Source organism: Scomber japonicus, chromosome 15, assembly GCF_027409825.1.
Source record: "Scomber japonicus isolate fScoJap1 chromosome 15, fScoJap1.pri, whole genome shotgun sequence".
In the NCBI taxonomy this organism is placed as follows: domain Eukaryota; kingdom Metazoa; phylum Chordata; class Actinopteri; order Scombriformes; family Scombridae; genus Scomber; species Scomber japonicus.
In genome coordinates this window covers 26,390,975-26,403,687 of record NC_070592.1, presented here as the reverse complement: position 1 = coordinate 26,403,687, position 12,713 = coordinate 26,390,975, and the positions used below count along the sequence as shown (strand labels likewise).

Below are 12,713 nucleotides of genomic sequence, written 5' to 3'. Positions count from 1 at the left end.
TTTTGCAAGGGACAAAAAAGACTTGACATAACCACTTTAAGCGTCTTTCCGCATGAAGGAAAAAAGCGTCTCCTCCAGCACTCTTGATTAAATTTTCATATCTAACAGTAGTTGAGTGTATCTGTCATTTTCCTCCCTTTCTCCATCAGTGGGGGAAGGAATGAAAAAAAAGGCGCAGTGCTGTAATGCAGGTGCCGAAGAAAAACTCTCCATCTTCTTAATTAGTGAGATTTGAGCCTCATCGGACAAGGTCTGTTTTTATTCATCAACCTCTATTCATGCGCCTCTCTCCTCATGACACCTCTAACAATAGCATTAACTGGCTAAGTAGTTTCGATAGGTTTTAGAGCGCTGCTTCAGATTGCGGGAGATGGAGCCCTGTAATTGATGTCTCTGTGGAGGTGGGGTGCGGGGGTTGGTTGGTGGTGCTGCTGCTGGAAAAGATTAAATGAGAAATGAAAGGAGAGCGCCCGCCCTAATGAAAAGTATCTGCTTTGTCCGCACTGGGTGCTTTGTGACACTTTTCTACCTAAACAAACCACTGGTGGAGATTTTATCTATATATGTGCTGATGAAGGGTGACGCAAATGTCTAAGCAGACCTTTTCTCTCTCCTGGTTTCTGTGTTTTTCTGTCTGGTTAGCTGGTGTATGCAGCCATATCTTTAATGTCGCTGTACATGGACCAGTTCATGTGTTCAGCTCTGTCAGATCAGGTTAGGTTGATAGTTGAGAAAAAAATCAGTAGAAACACTGATTTTCTTCTCCTTTTGTTGGACATTAAAGTAGTTAATCACATTAGACAATCAATGACCTAGTGAAGTATTATCTGGTCCACCTCATTTAGTTGTGTGTATCAACAATCCCTTCAGTCCCTACTAGGTCTTGGTATCGGTACTCGATACCTTTTGAGGTATCGACCAAAATAAATCAATACCAAGTAATATCAAAACGTCTCCCATCAAACGATTCCTGCAATCGATCCTTTCCACAGCTAGAACATATGACTATTTGTATGGACTTGGTCACAGCCAATCAGTGCAAGCGTTCTTCAATCGAATGTAGTACTCAGTGGGTATCGGTATCACTCTAATGGTTCATGGATTGGTACTGGTATCGTCATTTTTTAAACAATACTCAGCCTTAACCCCTACTGATGGACCGTGCTTACTTTTTGCGGGAAAAATCTATCCATTGCAAAGATATTTAGAGATCTTGAAGAGCGTTATCGACCAAAAGAAAGCGCCGGACTTGGAAAGGCCTCGGCTACTGGGATTTTCCTAGGTTTCGTGTAGCTGCTGGAACCACCGTGGACCAGTAATGAAACAATTTCACACAACAGCATATGCCCTGCAGTGCCAATCCTACCATCCGCTAACAGCCTGAGTGTGAAAAGTGCAGCAGGCAGTTAGAGGGAAATGAGATTTTTTTTACCATTTGCTGCTTTGTGTGTTCTTATAGTGGCCATGGCCCAGTCTGGCGAATAAGAGCGGGGAAAGGTTCGACCAAGACGGGGCAAGAAAACTGAGATAGGAAGGGAAGAGACAGAGTATAGAAAAATGAGTGTGCATAAGAAACATGGGGGTAGCTCAGGGGAGGCATAGTTCATCCTCATTTAATGGAGACTTATGTGCGGGTTTGTCTGAGGTTGGACAGCCGTATAGCCATTATCGGACCATTTACTCTACATTTACTGTCTTGTAAAGGTCATGGGAGCGCAGTGGTTCAGCCCATCAGTCATAACATGCTTGGATATCCCCAATCAAATCCCCATATCATGATAAATGATGATAAATGATTACAGCTGTAGCTCCTCCAAGTACATTTTGATCAATGTCTCCCAACATACCCAGTCTGTTTAGTCGAGCAGGCCATCACAGTTGGCAAGTTTTAATAAAATCAGGCCATCTATGACATGTATGTTTTCATTTGGTAATTGTTAGGTCAGGCTTGTGATTAGGTTTCAGTTTGCTTTCAGACTGATGTATCAACCCTTTGATATACTGATCTAACATCTGGGGCTAGTAGCGTTAAACTCTGTGAAGGTTTATGACCAGAAAAGATGGTTATGCTCTCTTTGATTCATGATGCTGGGTGTAATCATGGTTCTGTTTTGGAAATCTCAGTCTCATCTAAGGACGCACACCTCCACCTGTTTGCATATCAATAGCTCTGCCACCAGTCTGTAGATCTGTGAAGGAAAAGAGCTGCAAAGAGAGGCACAGTTTCGTTGACTGACTGTTTTGGGTTTGTGACGTTCGTCTGGTATTATCATGAATTCATAACATCCAAACCATCATTGGCAGTGATCAGTCAGTTCAATCATCAAATAAAATGACAATATAATAATATATAATTTGTTTTTAACTTTCTTGTGTTGGTAATTCTCCAATAAATTATTGTTAAGGAAATCCATCCCTATCTCCACTTTTCTGTTATTGTTTTTTTTTCCATTGACGATGAGCTTCAACAGCTGGCTGAAAGATGGTGTTATTGTTTTTTTACTTGTAATATACTCCTCTGAGATATATGGTTTGAAGTTATGTAACTTATATGGAGTGATGGAGATGGAGGCTCTCATTATCGAGACAAATGGATGAAAAACTGACTAAAAATTGCATACTAGAGTGATGAGAGATTATGTTTATAAATGTGCCTTTGGTATATGTGTACACTGTAAAGATGGACTAAGAATCAGTCTAAGAATGCTTTATCATTAGACTCTGCCTGTCACATACATTCTGCTGCCATGGAGCTCTGTTTCACCAGTGGGAATGTTTTGTTTGGCATGAGGACAAGGACACACGGGGCGATTCTCGTACTGCCATCGATTTCATGATATTCCTGCTAGTTGTTGGCAGTAACGTGCCAAGAAACAGCCAACAAGAAGAACAACTAATAAAAATGGTATTGTAAACAATGCAGGATTTAGAATGTCTATATATTTTAATTGGCTTTGGAAAAGGAAATGAACTAAACATCTTTCCTCGACTTCAAGATACACGTGCAATGTAAACATAAGTCTTGTTTGTTTACTAGAAAGCTGCACAAGAAAGCCTTAATGTGTAGAAAAGGGTGTACACACAGATTTGTGTGTACGCATATTTATGCATTTGGCCTCTGGTGTGTAGATGCTTTAATGAAGATGTAGAATCAAATTCACACAGTGTTTTTGTGGCGTGAAAAAGGTCAAGTTTCTTAGATGTCCAAATATCGTGAAATATGGGCTTGTCAATCAAACACGTGTATAGGCTGAACTCTTACAGCCTACCAGGGATGTTGTTGCTCTTAAATAAAACTCTCCTCCTTTACCTTCGTCTTCTTCATCATCAGATTCCTCTCCTCTCCTCCTCCTCCTCACTGGTAAGGCTTCTGAAAAAAAAGAGCTCTGGCTGTTATTAATGGTCTATGGAGAAGTACTGTTGGGGTGGTTCTTCCACTGGCTCAGTATTGATGAGGTGTACAGCTGCATCTCCCTCGTCCCTTGTCCCCCCCGTCCCTCCCTACTCCCCACCTCCCCTCCCTCCGTAAGTAAACTTGTCAGGTCTGATGTATTGTCTGCACGCGCTTAAATGCAAATCACGCAGCGGCCCAGCTTTATCTCTAACCAAACAAGAGGAGCGGCAGAACATCCTGGATCCTCAGTCCCAACAGAGCCGCTGTATCTGAGAGGCGCTGATTAAAGGGAATGCCAGCCGAGTGCCGCTGCTGGTTACACAATATTAGGCTGTTTTTTTTCTGAGGAATTTGCTTTAATGCAATGGGAAATGAGCAGATAGAGCTGGCTCATCAGCACAGGATGAGATTATATTGGCCAGGTTTAACCGGTCAAATTGTAGTCCCATTTTTCAGCAAGTAAAGTAAGATTAGTCACAAAAATGAAGCTCATGTCTAAAGCATAACAAGTAATCAGTCAGATGGTATTTCTGAAAATGAGCCTTCTCCCTCGAAACACAAGAAAACAGAGCAGTGATAAACTTGATGATGAGAGAAGTAGTGCAATGTTGTCTTTTTTTAAAGGTCTCAGTAGCATTTACAGTTCATATCCTCCAAATGAGAAACGAAAGGCAATCTTTCAGACTGGCAGCCATCCATACGTCGTTTGCGCTGGCTGGGATTTATATTGGTGAGAATCGGTCGCCACTGTGCCCTTCACTATGTAAACACTGTCATCCTTGTAAGAGTAATTGCGAATGAGTGTCCTTGTTAAATCCATGTATAAATGATTTAAACCCATCTCAGAACTGCATTGGAAAAACATGATCTATAAAAACATCTTCATCCCAGACATCTTTGATTATCTTTTTGGTATTTTTATGCTGGATAGCTTTTGGAGATGATAAAAAATAATTTAAAAAACATTCCTGTGTTTCATGAATGCTCTTGTAAAACATGCTCTTGTACTATCTGTGATTTGTTCAAATTATTGGGCGCTCCTCTTTGGCTTTGCTCTTTTTCTGTACTTCTTCTGTTTGAGGGCTCTTCACCCAGCCCACGGTTTCTGCTCAGCCTCTCTGCAGCACAATCTCATATCGACATGTATAAGAGCTGCATTGGGCCACAGCAAAAAATGTGTTAGTTTAACAATAATGGCTCTAAAATTGTGAGATGCCTACTTTTTCCTTTTTTTATCGCCTATTCAAGTTTCTGTCTGCAAATATGAAAACAACAAAAAACAGCTGACATTCTTTTTATTCCCAGTGGAAAATGCAATGTTTTAAGTTACATTTGTCAGTTATTATGAAGATGATGAAGATTTCTATAATTGAAATTATGGTTGCTATGGACGCTGCTATCGCTGAAACCACATAGTTACATGTTTGAATGATGTTGTCTTTGCGTTCTGTAGTTATCTGAGCTGTTACATTATGTAACTGTTTGATACTTTCAAGCACTCCAGGAAAGACTTTAATTTGAAATCCAGAATTTGAAGCCTGATATGTTCAACATTTCTCAACACTTAAATACAACATTATATTAGGTTCACGTTAAGGCCATCAGTGTTAATTATTTCTCCAGATTCATGAATGAAAGGAATGCAAGCCTCTTTTTCTTTAGTTTAGTTTTCACAGACAGAAATTTGGCAGCTATGGGGCCATGGACTCAGGCCAATAGAAAAGAAAAGACCAAAAAGAAAACCGTTGGAAATCCAAAATGTTAGAGCCTTTAATGTGAAACTGAACCATTTTGCGCTGTGGACCAATACATGTTACATATTTCAATGTAAGACAAGTTTGCTCTCTAATTTATTTCTTCCTCTCCAGGATGAATGCTATATGTAAGAGGCTTGCAGTTTCCTCCCTCTCCATCACAACTTACATGATGTGCTTGCTGTGCGGACTATTAGTCAGGGTTGTGGTGTTCACTGTAGAAGCAGTTTAGGTCGGACACTCATACCCGGGGTCCATCACAAGTACTTCAGGCCCGTCTACACCTTCTCCCATTAATCTCCCTCCAGGGCCTCTTATAACTGCCTCACAGGCTCTCTGTGCAGTAGAGTTATGCTCCTTCTGCTATTTCCTCACTTTGACCTTGCGCAAACACAGCTAATAGGATACAATTAACACCTTCTATAGACACCAGAAGCTATTACGCTACTGACCAAATCACAAAAACAGAACATATTTTACCTTTAGTAGTATCTAGTCATGTAGATGGTTTTATTTGTTATTTCTCTGAGATTTACAGTGGATGTCAAAAGTTTGGATATGCCTTACCAATCCCTCGAATGAGAAACTGTGTCCAAACTTTTGACCGCTACTCTAAATCTCCGTCACAATACAATGGAGACTGTGAATGTTCTTGTTTGACCTTAGAAAAAGCAGTATTACAAAATCATCATGACTCAAGCTCTATTTGGCAGCTTTTTTTATGGACAGCGAAGACCATGGACAAGAAAAACTGAAAAGAGAATACTTTATAAAGACGGAAAGTGCTGTAAATCGTCATCAGCTGTCTGTGAACACCAGACCAAAACCACTCAAGACATCGATTGGGAAGGGGTCAAAGGTCATCGAGGAGTCAGTAGAAGGTTGGAGAAAGATCAAGCTGGCCAAAAGACCATTTTAAAACAAAGTTAGGGGTTTTCATCTTCCTCCATATATGACCAACTGTTCTCCTGATCACTTGACAGAAAGTCTCATAGTTCCATTTGCTGAGAAAGACCCGAGAGATGCAGTTTACAGCTCTGGGAAAAGCTTGTTTGTGGACCTTGAGACAAGGTTGAAGATAAATGTCATTTTGGTTTGTGTTGCTGACAGCTATTAAAAATTACAACAGTATCATCTCCCAGATGCAGTGTCCACAATACTTAGTTGTTCCATAGAAAACTGACAAGAGTGTCCTCTGGAGATGATCTGAGTCAGTATCTTTTATGCTAAAATAAAAAAATAAAACCAAAACTATCTCTATGTTCTGTACCAATAAGGATATTGGACACATTTGGAGAGAAACACTGAACCCCAAATTACTCCCCATGTGCTGGTACATGAGGCAAATTAATGTATATTGCTTTGGATAAAAGCAGTTTTGGTGAACCAGTGCTTTAATGACCTAAAGCTAAGGCAAAGTGGACATTTTATAAGGTTGTTCAAATATATTAGAAATTGCCTCAAAGCCATTTTTATTACATTTAAGATAAAGCTGGAAACGCTGGTATTTAATATGCTTAAATTTGACCATTTTGAATTTTTAAAAAGTCAAAAAAATGACTAATATGGGGGTTTCCCCTTCAGATATCTGACATGTCATGGGGAAACCTCTAAAACCGTATTTAGACCATCACTGAAAACCATATTAATGAGATTCTTAGCTGCCTCTTGAGGGCTTTGCCGGCTGTTGAGTAAAATCCCCACATAGCACACTGGCAGGGATTTTACTGATAAGCAGTCTCATGTAAAATTAGCAATAAGAAAAACATTTCATGGCTTGATTATGTGGAATCTGTTGAAAACATTAGATCTGATTTCGGGAGAGAGCAATAAAGTGACTTGGAAATGAACATCTGGCAGTGGATATGGATAACACGTAGATGTGTGGTTCAACAGTAAGAAAGGTGGGAATCTGTCTGCTAAAAAACAGAAAAAAACCCTCACTGTAACTTCTCACTAAACATCTTTTCCTATGCCACAGCCAAGAATGTGTTGAGGTTGAGACACACAGATAACAAATTCTGCTCACGGTATCTTTCGACAACCTGAGGTATTGTTTGGCAAATTACCTCCTACCTTTCAAAGAGGAAGGCGCCTCGTTCTCGCACATTTCTTTCTTTCTTCCTGTTTGTTCTCCTCCTGAGAAACGTGTCAGCTGTGACAGCGGCTCACTAAAGTTATCTCAGTCCCCGCTGTCCACGTCTCGGGCTGTTATTGCTGCTCTGCATGGCGCTTGCGTCGCTCTGGGACTGAGCCTTTGCTATCGCTTCTGATAAGCAGTTAGCATTCGAAAAAGCTGCTTGCCCTCATGTTCGAGTCATTGTCGCATAGAAATCGGAGCGATCTCTGCGGCGCGTCGGCCAGATTCCCCCGTCGCAGTGGTGAACACAAATGATTCATCCCTGCAGTTGTTACAACTGTAGCCTGCGTGACACTGGCAGATTCATTATAATTGTATTCACTTTTAAGTAAACATCAAAACAGCGAACAACCTCAGCTAACCACACGTCTTAGGCACACAGTGGAAGAAACGCACACACACATCAGTAAGAATTCACCAGAATGCACATGGCTTTTCTAATTACATGGGCTCGCCCTCCTGCTGCCAGACAAGCTCATTTGGGCACTGAGAGGAACGTGTGCGCTAAAAGCAAAGGAGGCTGGGAAAGGATGAGTCCTAATGAGGGGAATCAGTGGAACGTGTCTGATGGTGACATTTCTTCCCCGGAGCTGGAGGGCTCTCGATGAAAGGCAGGCCTCCACCGCGGGGCCTGCTCCACCACTCAGCCCCCTCATCCTCAGATAACCGGGCACGGGCGCAACACAACAAGCAGCCCCTCACACAGGAGGCAATTAAAAACTCTGATCTGCTTACACACCCGGAAACGCTCGCTTGGCTGCGGGCAGAAGGGGAAGAAGGGCCGGGGCGGGTGGGGAGGTTCACTGGGTGGTTGATATTTGTTTGTCAGCAGGAACAGCGAAGGCGGTGGTCCAAAATTAGCAGTCTTAGTGGTTTATTGCAGCACACCATTTTTTTTTTTTTTTAATCTAAACTTGTATGTTAAAAAAGAAAACAGATGGAGCTTCTAAACAAAAACACAAAAAGCAATATTAGGGGAGTAGGCCAGACGGGATACGATTAAGTAGAAGCTGGCATGGAGTCAGAGTAGCTCTTTACACGAGTAGCACTGCTGCCAAGCCTTAATACGATCTGTTAGTGAAGAGGGTCCTGGGACCGCAGTGGGCTCAGGGCATTTGGAGTAAGAACGAAGACCGTTAGTACTGTCTTCCAAGCCAGGGCCAGACTGAGCAATGGCCAGCTCAGTGGACTGGTGACAGGGCCGTGCTGCACCGTGTGTCTTATAAATGAGCAGCTCTCCGCATCTCGCACCATTATTCCTGAGCCACCCTTTGGCAGCGGCTCCCGTGCTATTCTCTACGCTGGTGGATCGGTACAAATCACACTTTCTTTTTAACCTGAGGAGACTCATTTGGTTCAGCAGAAGGACTGGTCACATTGATTTTTTTTGTTGGAGCAGTTAAAGGGAAACAACAGTTCATGGCCATTCATTCTATTAGTTGTAATAACAGTTTATCCACTGATTTAAAGAGTTTTGCCAAGTTATCTAGCACTTTGCTGCCACAGTCCAGGTTATTTGTGTACAATGTGGTTATAATTGATTTAACCAATAGATGGAAATATGAAAATGAACTCACAAGTTGTTACTAAACTGTTGTTGATCAACAACAATTTTAATAACTGAGTCATTGTGTTGATTCCAGCTTTTTAACCATCACATACTGTTCAAATTCTGACTCATAATTAGTCTCTGCATCAATTCATATTCACACATTCCCCGTCAGTCATGAAAATATGTGAAAAAAGACATTCACTGTTATGGTAGGGAAATCTTAAAACATTTTTCATAAACAAAGGACAAATTTGTACATTTGCCTGTATAAAAATATTTATCAACTGCACAAAAATATAAATATGTTGCATTTATTTCCATGTTTGTATATTGTGGGTCACATTAGGAAAAGTCAGGTTAAAAGAAACGTATCTGTATGTGTTTTTACAGCTCTCAAATATAAAAATGAGCGAGGTTAAAGAGGCCTTGGGGAGTAATGTACATTTTAAAAAAGCTCTAAAAAGCCAAAGCAAAAACATTGAAGTACTATTTTAAATCTGAGGATTTCTCTAAATTCATTCTGAAAATCGTAGCTGTAAAAGTCATATTGTGTCCAAACCATGTGTATCTATGGGTCACATCACTCTATGGATGAAGCCAAAGCCTAAAGCATATGGCACATACAGTACCATGCATGACTACAGTTTGGTCTTCCCAAGTTTGGAATATTCATTTGTAGATTCTCTGAAGAGCACCTGTGTTTTCTAACCAATTAAACAAGAATACACCATTTTTTCCCCCACGGGTTGACAGTTGAGCTGGTGGCTATAAAAGCCTGTAGTTTGTGTGATAATGGCAAAATAGTGAAAGTAACCATTAAAGGCCAGACATGGTTGGGTCACCTTCACAGGCTGAGAGTAAGGCTGTTGTTGTCCTCCATCAGCAGAGGAACCCCCTTGCCTGCTCTGGCACTGCTGCCCATTATTTCTGGCTATCTGGGTGACCTGTGACTGGTGTGTCATTTTCACACCGCAGGGCTAATTGCACCAAATGGCGGTAGGTTTTGAGGGAATAGATGAAATGGGCAGTCCATGCTGACCGCCCGGTGCTAACCATTAGCTATAATTTAGTTTATAGCTGCAAAGATTCTCCAGGAGTTGATGTATTAAGACATTTACAGTGAGCCTGTGGTGATGTAACACAGCAATCATTTCGCTGGTGTTTGTCTAATAGGGGCTCTTATGTGGCCCTTTCCCCTAGTAATAAGGAAAGTTCACTAACAGCTACAAGTTTTATACTTTGTTCTGTGTCTCCTCTGGTAACATGCTTTGCTCTTTTCTCTCTGTAGCTGGCTGTACCTTTGATGAGGATTCAGACCCTGGCTTGTGTGAATACCGACAGGGCCAAGAGGACGACTTTGACTGGCAGCTGATCAGGACCTACAATTGGCCGCACCCGACCCCAGATCTTCTACGAGGTAGGTTTCAACGTGTGCCACAGTCAGAACTGATGAACCTGAAAGGACAACATACTGTAGGTGGTCCGGAAGCATAAAATCCAGCTCCAGACTCCGTACCAAAGCCTCAGGTGAACTGGGAAATGGTTGCTGTAGTCTATGTGACATTGACAGCGGTGCATAATGCACACCTGCTGCAGCCGAGCTCACTCCAGGCCAGTTCTGCTCACATTGGACAGCTCTCGTGTGGAAAGAAACAGGTGGAAATGAGCATCTGTTTAAACAGGCTATTTCAGACACTCTAAATAAGTATCACATTTTTTTTTCAGCAAACATTTCCGGTGGTAATATTCAAGTGCGCCGCCACAAGAGGAAAGTGGTATAATGTTGGGATGTGGAAGGATCCATTATCGTCTTAGTGACTACTTAACAATCATGGCCTACCATGGTGGTTCCTATCATGCTTTTTAATCTCCAAAACATGATGTACTGACTGTACATTAATGGTGTGAATGACTATGCCTTCAAAATTGGAGATGGATTGCGGCTTTTGTAGCTTTCCAAAAGCAGTAAGCGCACTTCATGATGTGATTGGCCAGGTCTGTAGAGGTGAGAAAATAGGCAGCCTTTTAACCTTTTTTAAAGCTCTCTTTTTCATTCCTCACACAACTATGTACACTCTTAAATGCATTTGAACGATTATAGAGTCTTACCCCACTCAGTGATTACTGTCTTTTCTCCTTGCCATCAAGCATTGCTATTCCAAAGACCTATAAACACATGGTCGGATATCACTTCTAACAAACTAGTTAGTCTGAAAAACATACCTCTGAAGGAAAACATGGTAACTTGATGCCAAAATTGCCATCCAATGTGGCAGTACTAGTGATATGCCCCGACTCTTCAGCACTCACAGAGAGTTGCCAAAATTAAGAACAGGTGCAGGAGAGGTTGTGACCACAAGAAAACAGCCCAAAGACTTTATGACTCATGGCCTGAGGAACAACTAATGGGACATACATTGTTACCAAGGGAACAACTGTAAGTAGAATAACCACCAGGATGTTCTTTTCTAGAGAAAGTTGATTTGCACCTAGTAAGCTGGTTTTTATGGTCAAACAGTCATCAACCTAATCCCAGTTTTGCTAAAACTTTCACTGTTTTCACTTCGTCATCCTGTGGAAGAAGGTATTTGTCAGTATATATTTTGCAAAAATAAACCAGAACCAGAAATTCATCATGAGGTGTATGGAGATATTTACCATCTAACCCAGAAATAGAGTTATAAACAATTCTGTCTGGGTACAAAAACAGAATAACCCACCTATGATGAAGTGGGCTTGGCGCAGCTTTTATGTGCTGTGCTGTTTTTCAGACTGTTCATTACGGGAGCTCTGTGAATGTTCACAATATAATAATGACACATTTAATGAAAACAAATTCATTGCAAATTGACTGCAACTGTGTGTGCAGCATTCTGTCAATTATTAGGTAGAATTTCAATTCCCAGCTATAAATCTCAAATAATTTCAGAGCAATCCAAGCGAGATAATTTTATAGTCAAAGTAAAATGAGCTGCTTTATCATATCTCAACGTGTGAAGTTACCTTCAAAAGTGAGATGTTTTTGACAGAATTTCTGAAGCCTGGTGGCATTGACTGAATCTGCAATGTGGGCGATGTTTAATGTGAGTACTAATCACTTCAGACATATACTGTACAAAATTAGAATCTATTCTCTTTTCATTGTTAAGAAACAATTAGAAGATAAAGAAGACAGAGAGCTGCACTCAAATCACAGTAGTCACAATAGCATGAATCAGAGGGTTTAGCACAGACTTTTATCTGTTTATGACACAGATCCTGTTGGGATGCAGATATATCCAGATTCTGTCTAGTCTCAGCTCAGGGTGATTGCAGTCCTGCTCTTCCCCACCTCGCCATCAGACTGCATCTCGGATGCATCTCAAGAGATGCATTTGCCATCGGATTTAGCCTCCCGTCTCACTTTTGATTTATAAGTAGAGAACTCTGACTGCTGCTAAACAGAGGAAAACACATTTGCTCAGCCATGCAGCTAGAGGAGAGAGTCAGGGTGGCTGTTGGGTATGTTGCCTGAGGGAGGCTATGAACTTCATCCCCTTGTGCCAAGTTGTTTGGCAAGTAAACTGTTTTGGGGGGGTTACGTTGCGTTGCGGTTCTACATTACAGACAGGGATGCACACTGTGAGCAATCCAGGCCCAATTGTTTCCTGAATTTTGGCTGCTTTATTTAGAGCTGTCCACTTGTGAAAGAATCATCCACGATTCCCTTTGGTACAAAAATTAAAAAGGTTCATAGACACGAGTATCTCAGTCTCAACTCATTATTGAAGGAGACAGGGTTCTTTGCAAGTTAGACCAAATGTTGAAACACTTGAAACCGAAAACCAGAAAATTTTCAATCTGTGCTCATCAATCTTTTTTTATAATAACAAT

General features: G+C 41.2%; 1 protein-coding gene across 1 annotated transcript in view; it reads left to right on the top strand.

Annotated features, from left to right (window-relative positions):
• The window catches only part of ptprua (protein tyrosine phosphatase receptor type Ua), a 209,479-nt gene that overhangs the window by 45,448 nt on the left and 151,318 nt on the right, over positions 1-12,713 (top strand). The window contains exon 2 of the mRNA XM_053334996.1: positions 10,129-10,257. Coding sequence (XP_053190971.1) covers positions 10,129-10,257 — 129 coding nt within the window. The remainder of the gene's footprint in view (positions 1-10,128; positions 10,258-12,713) is intronic.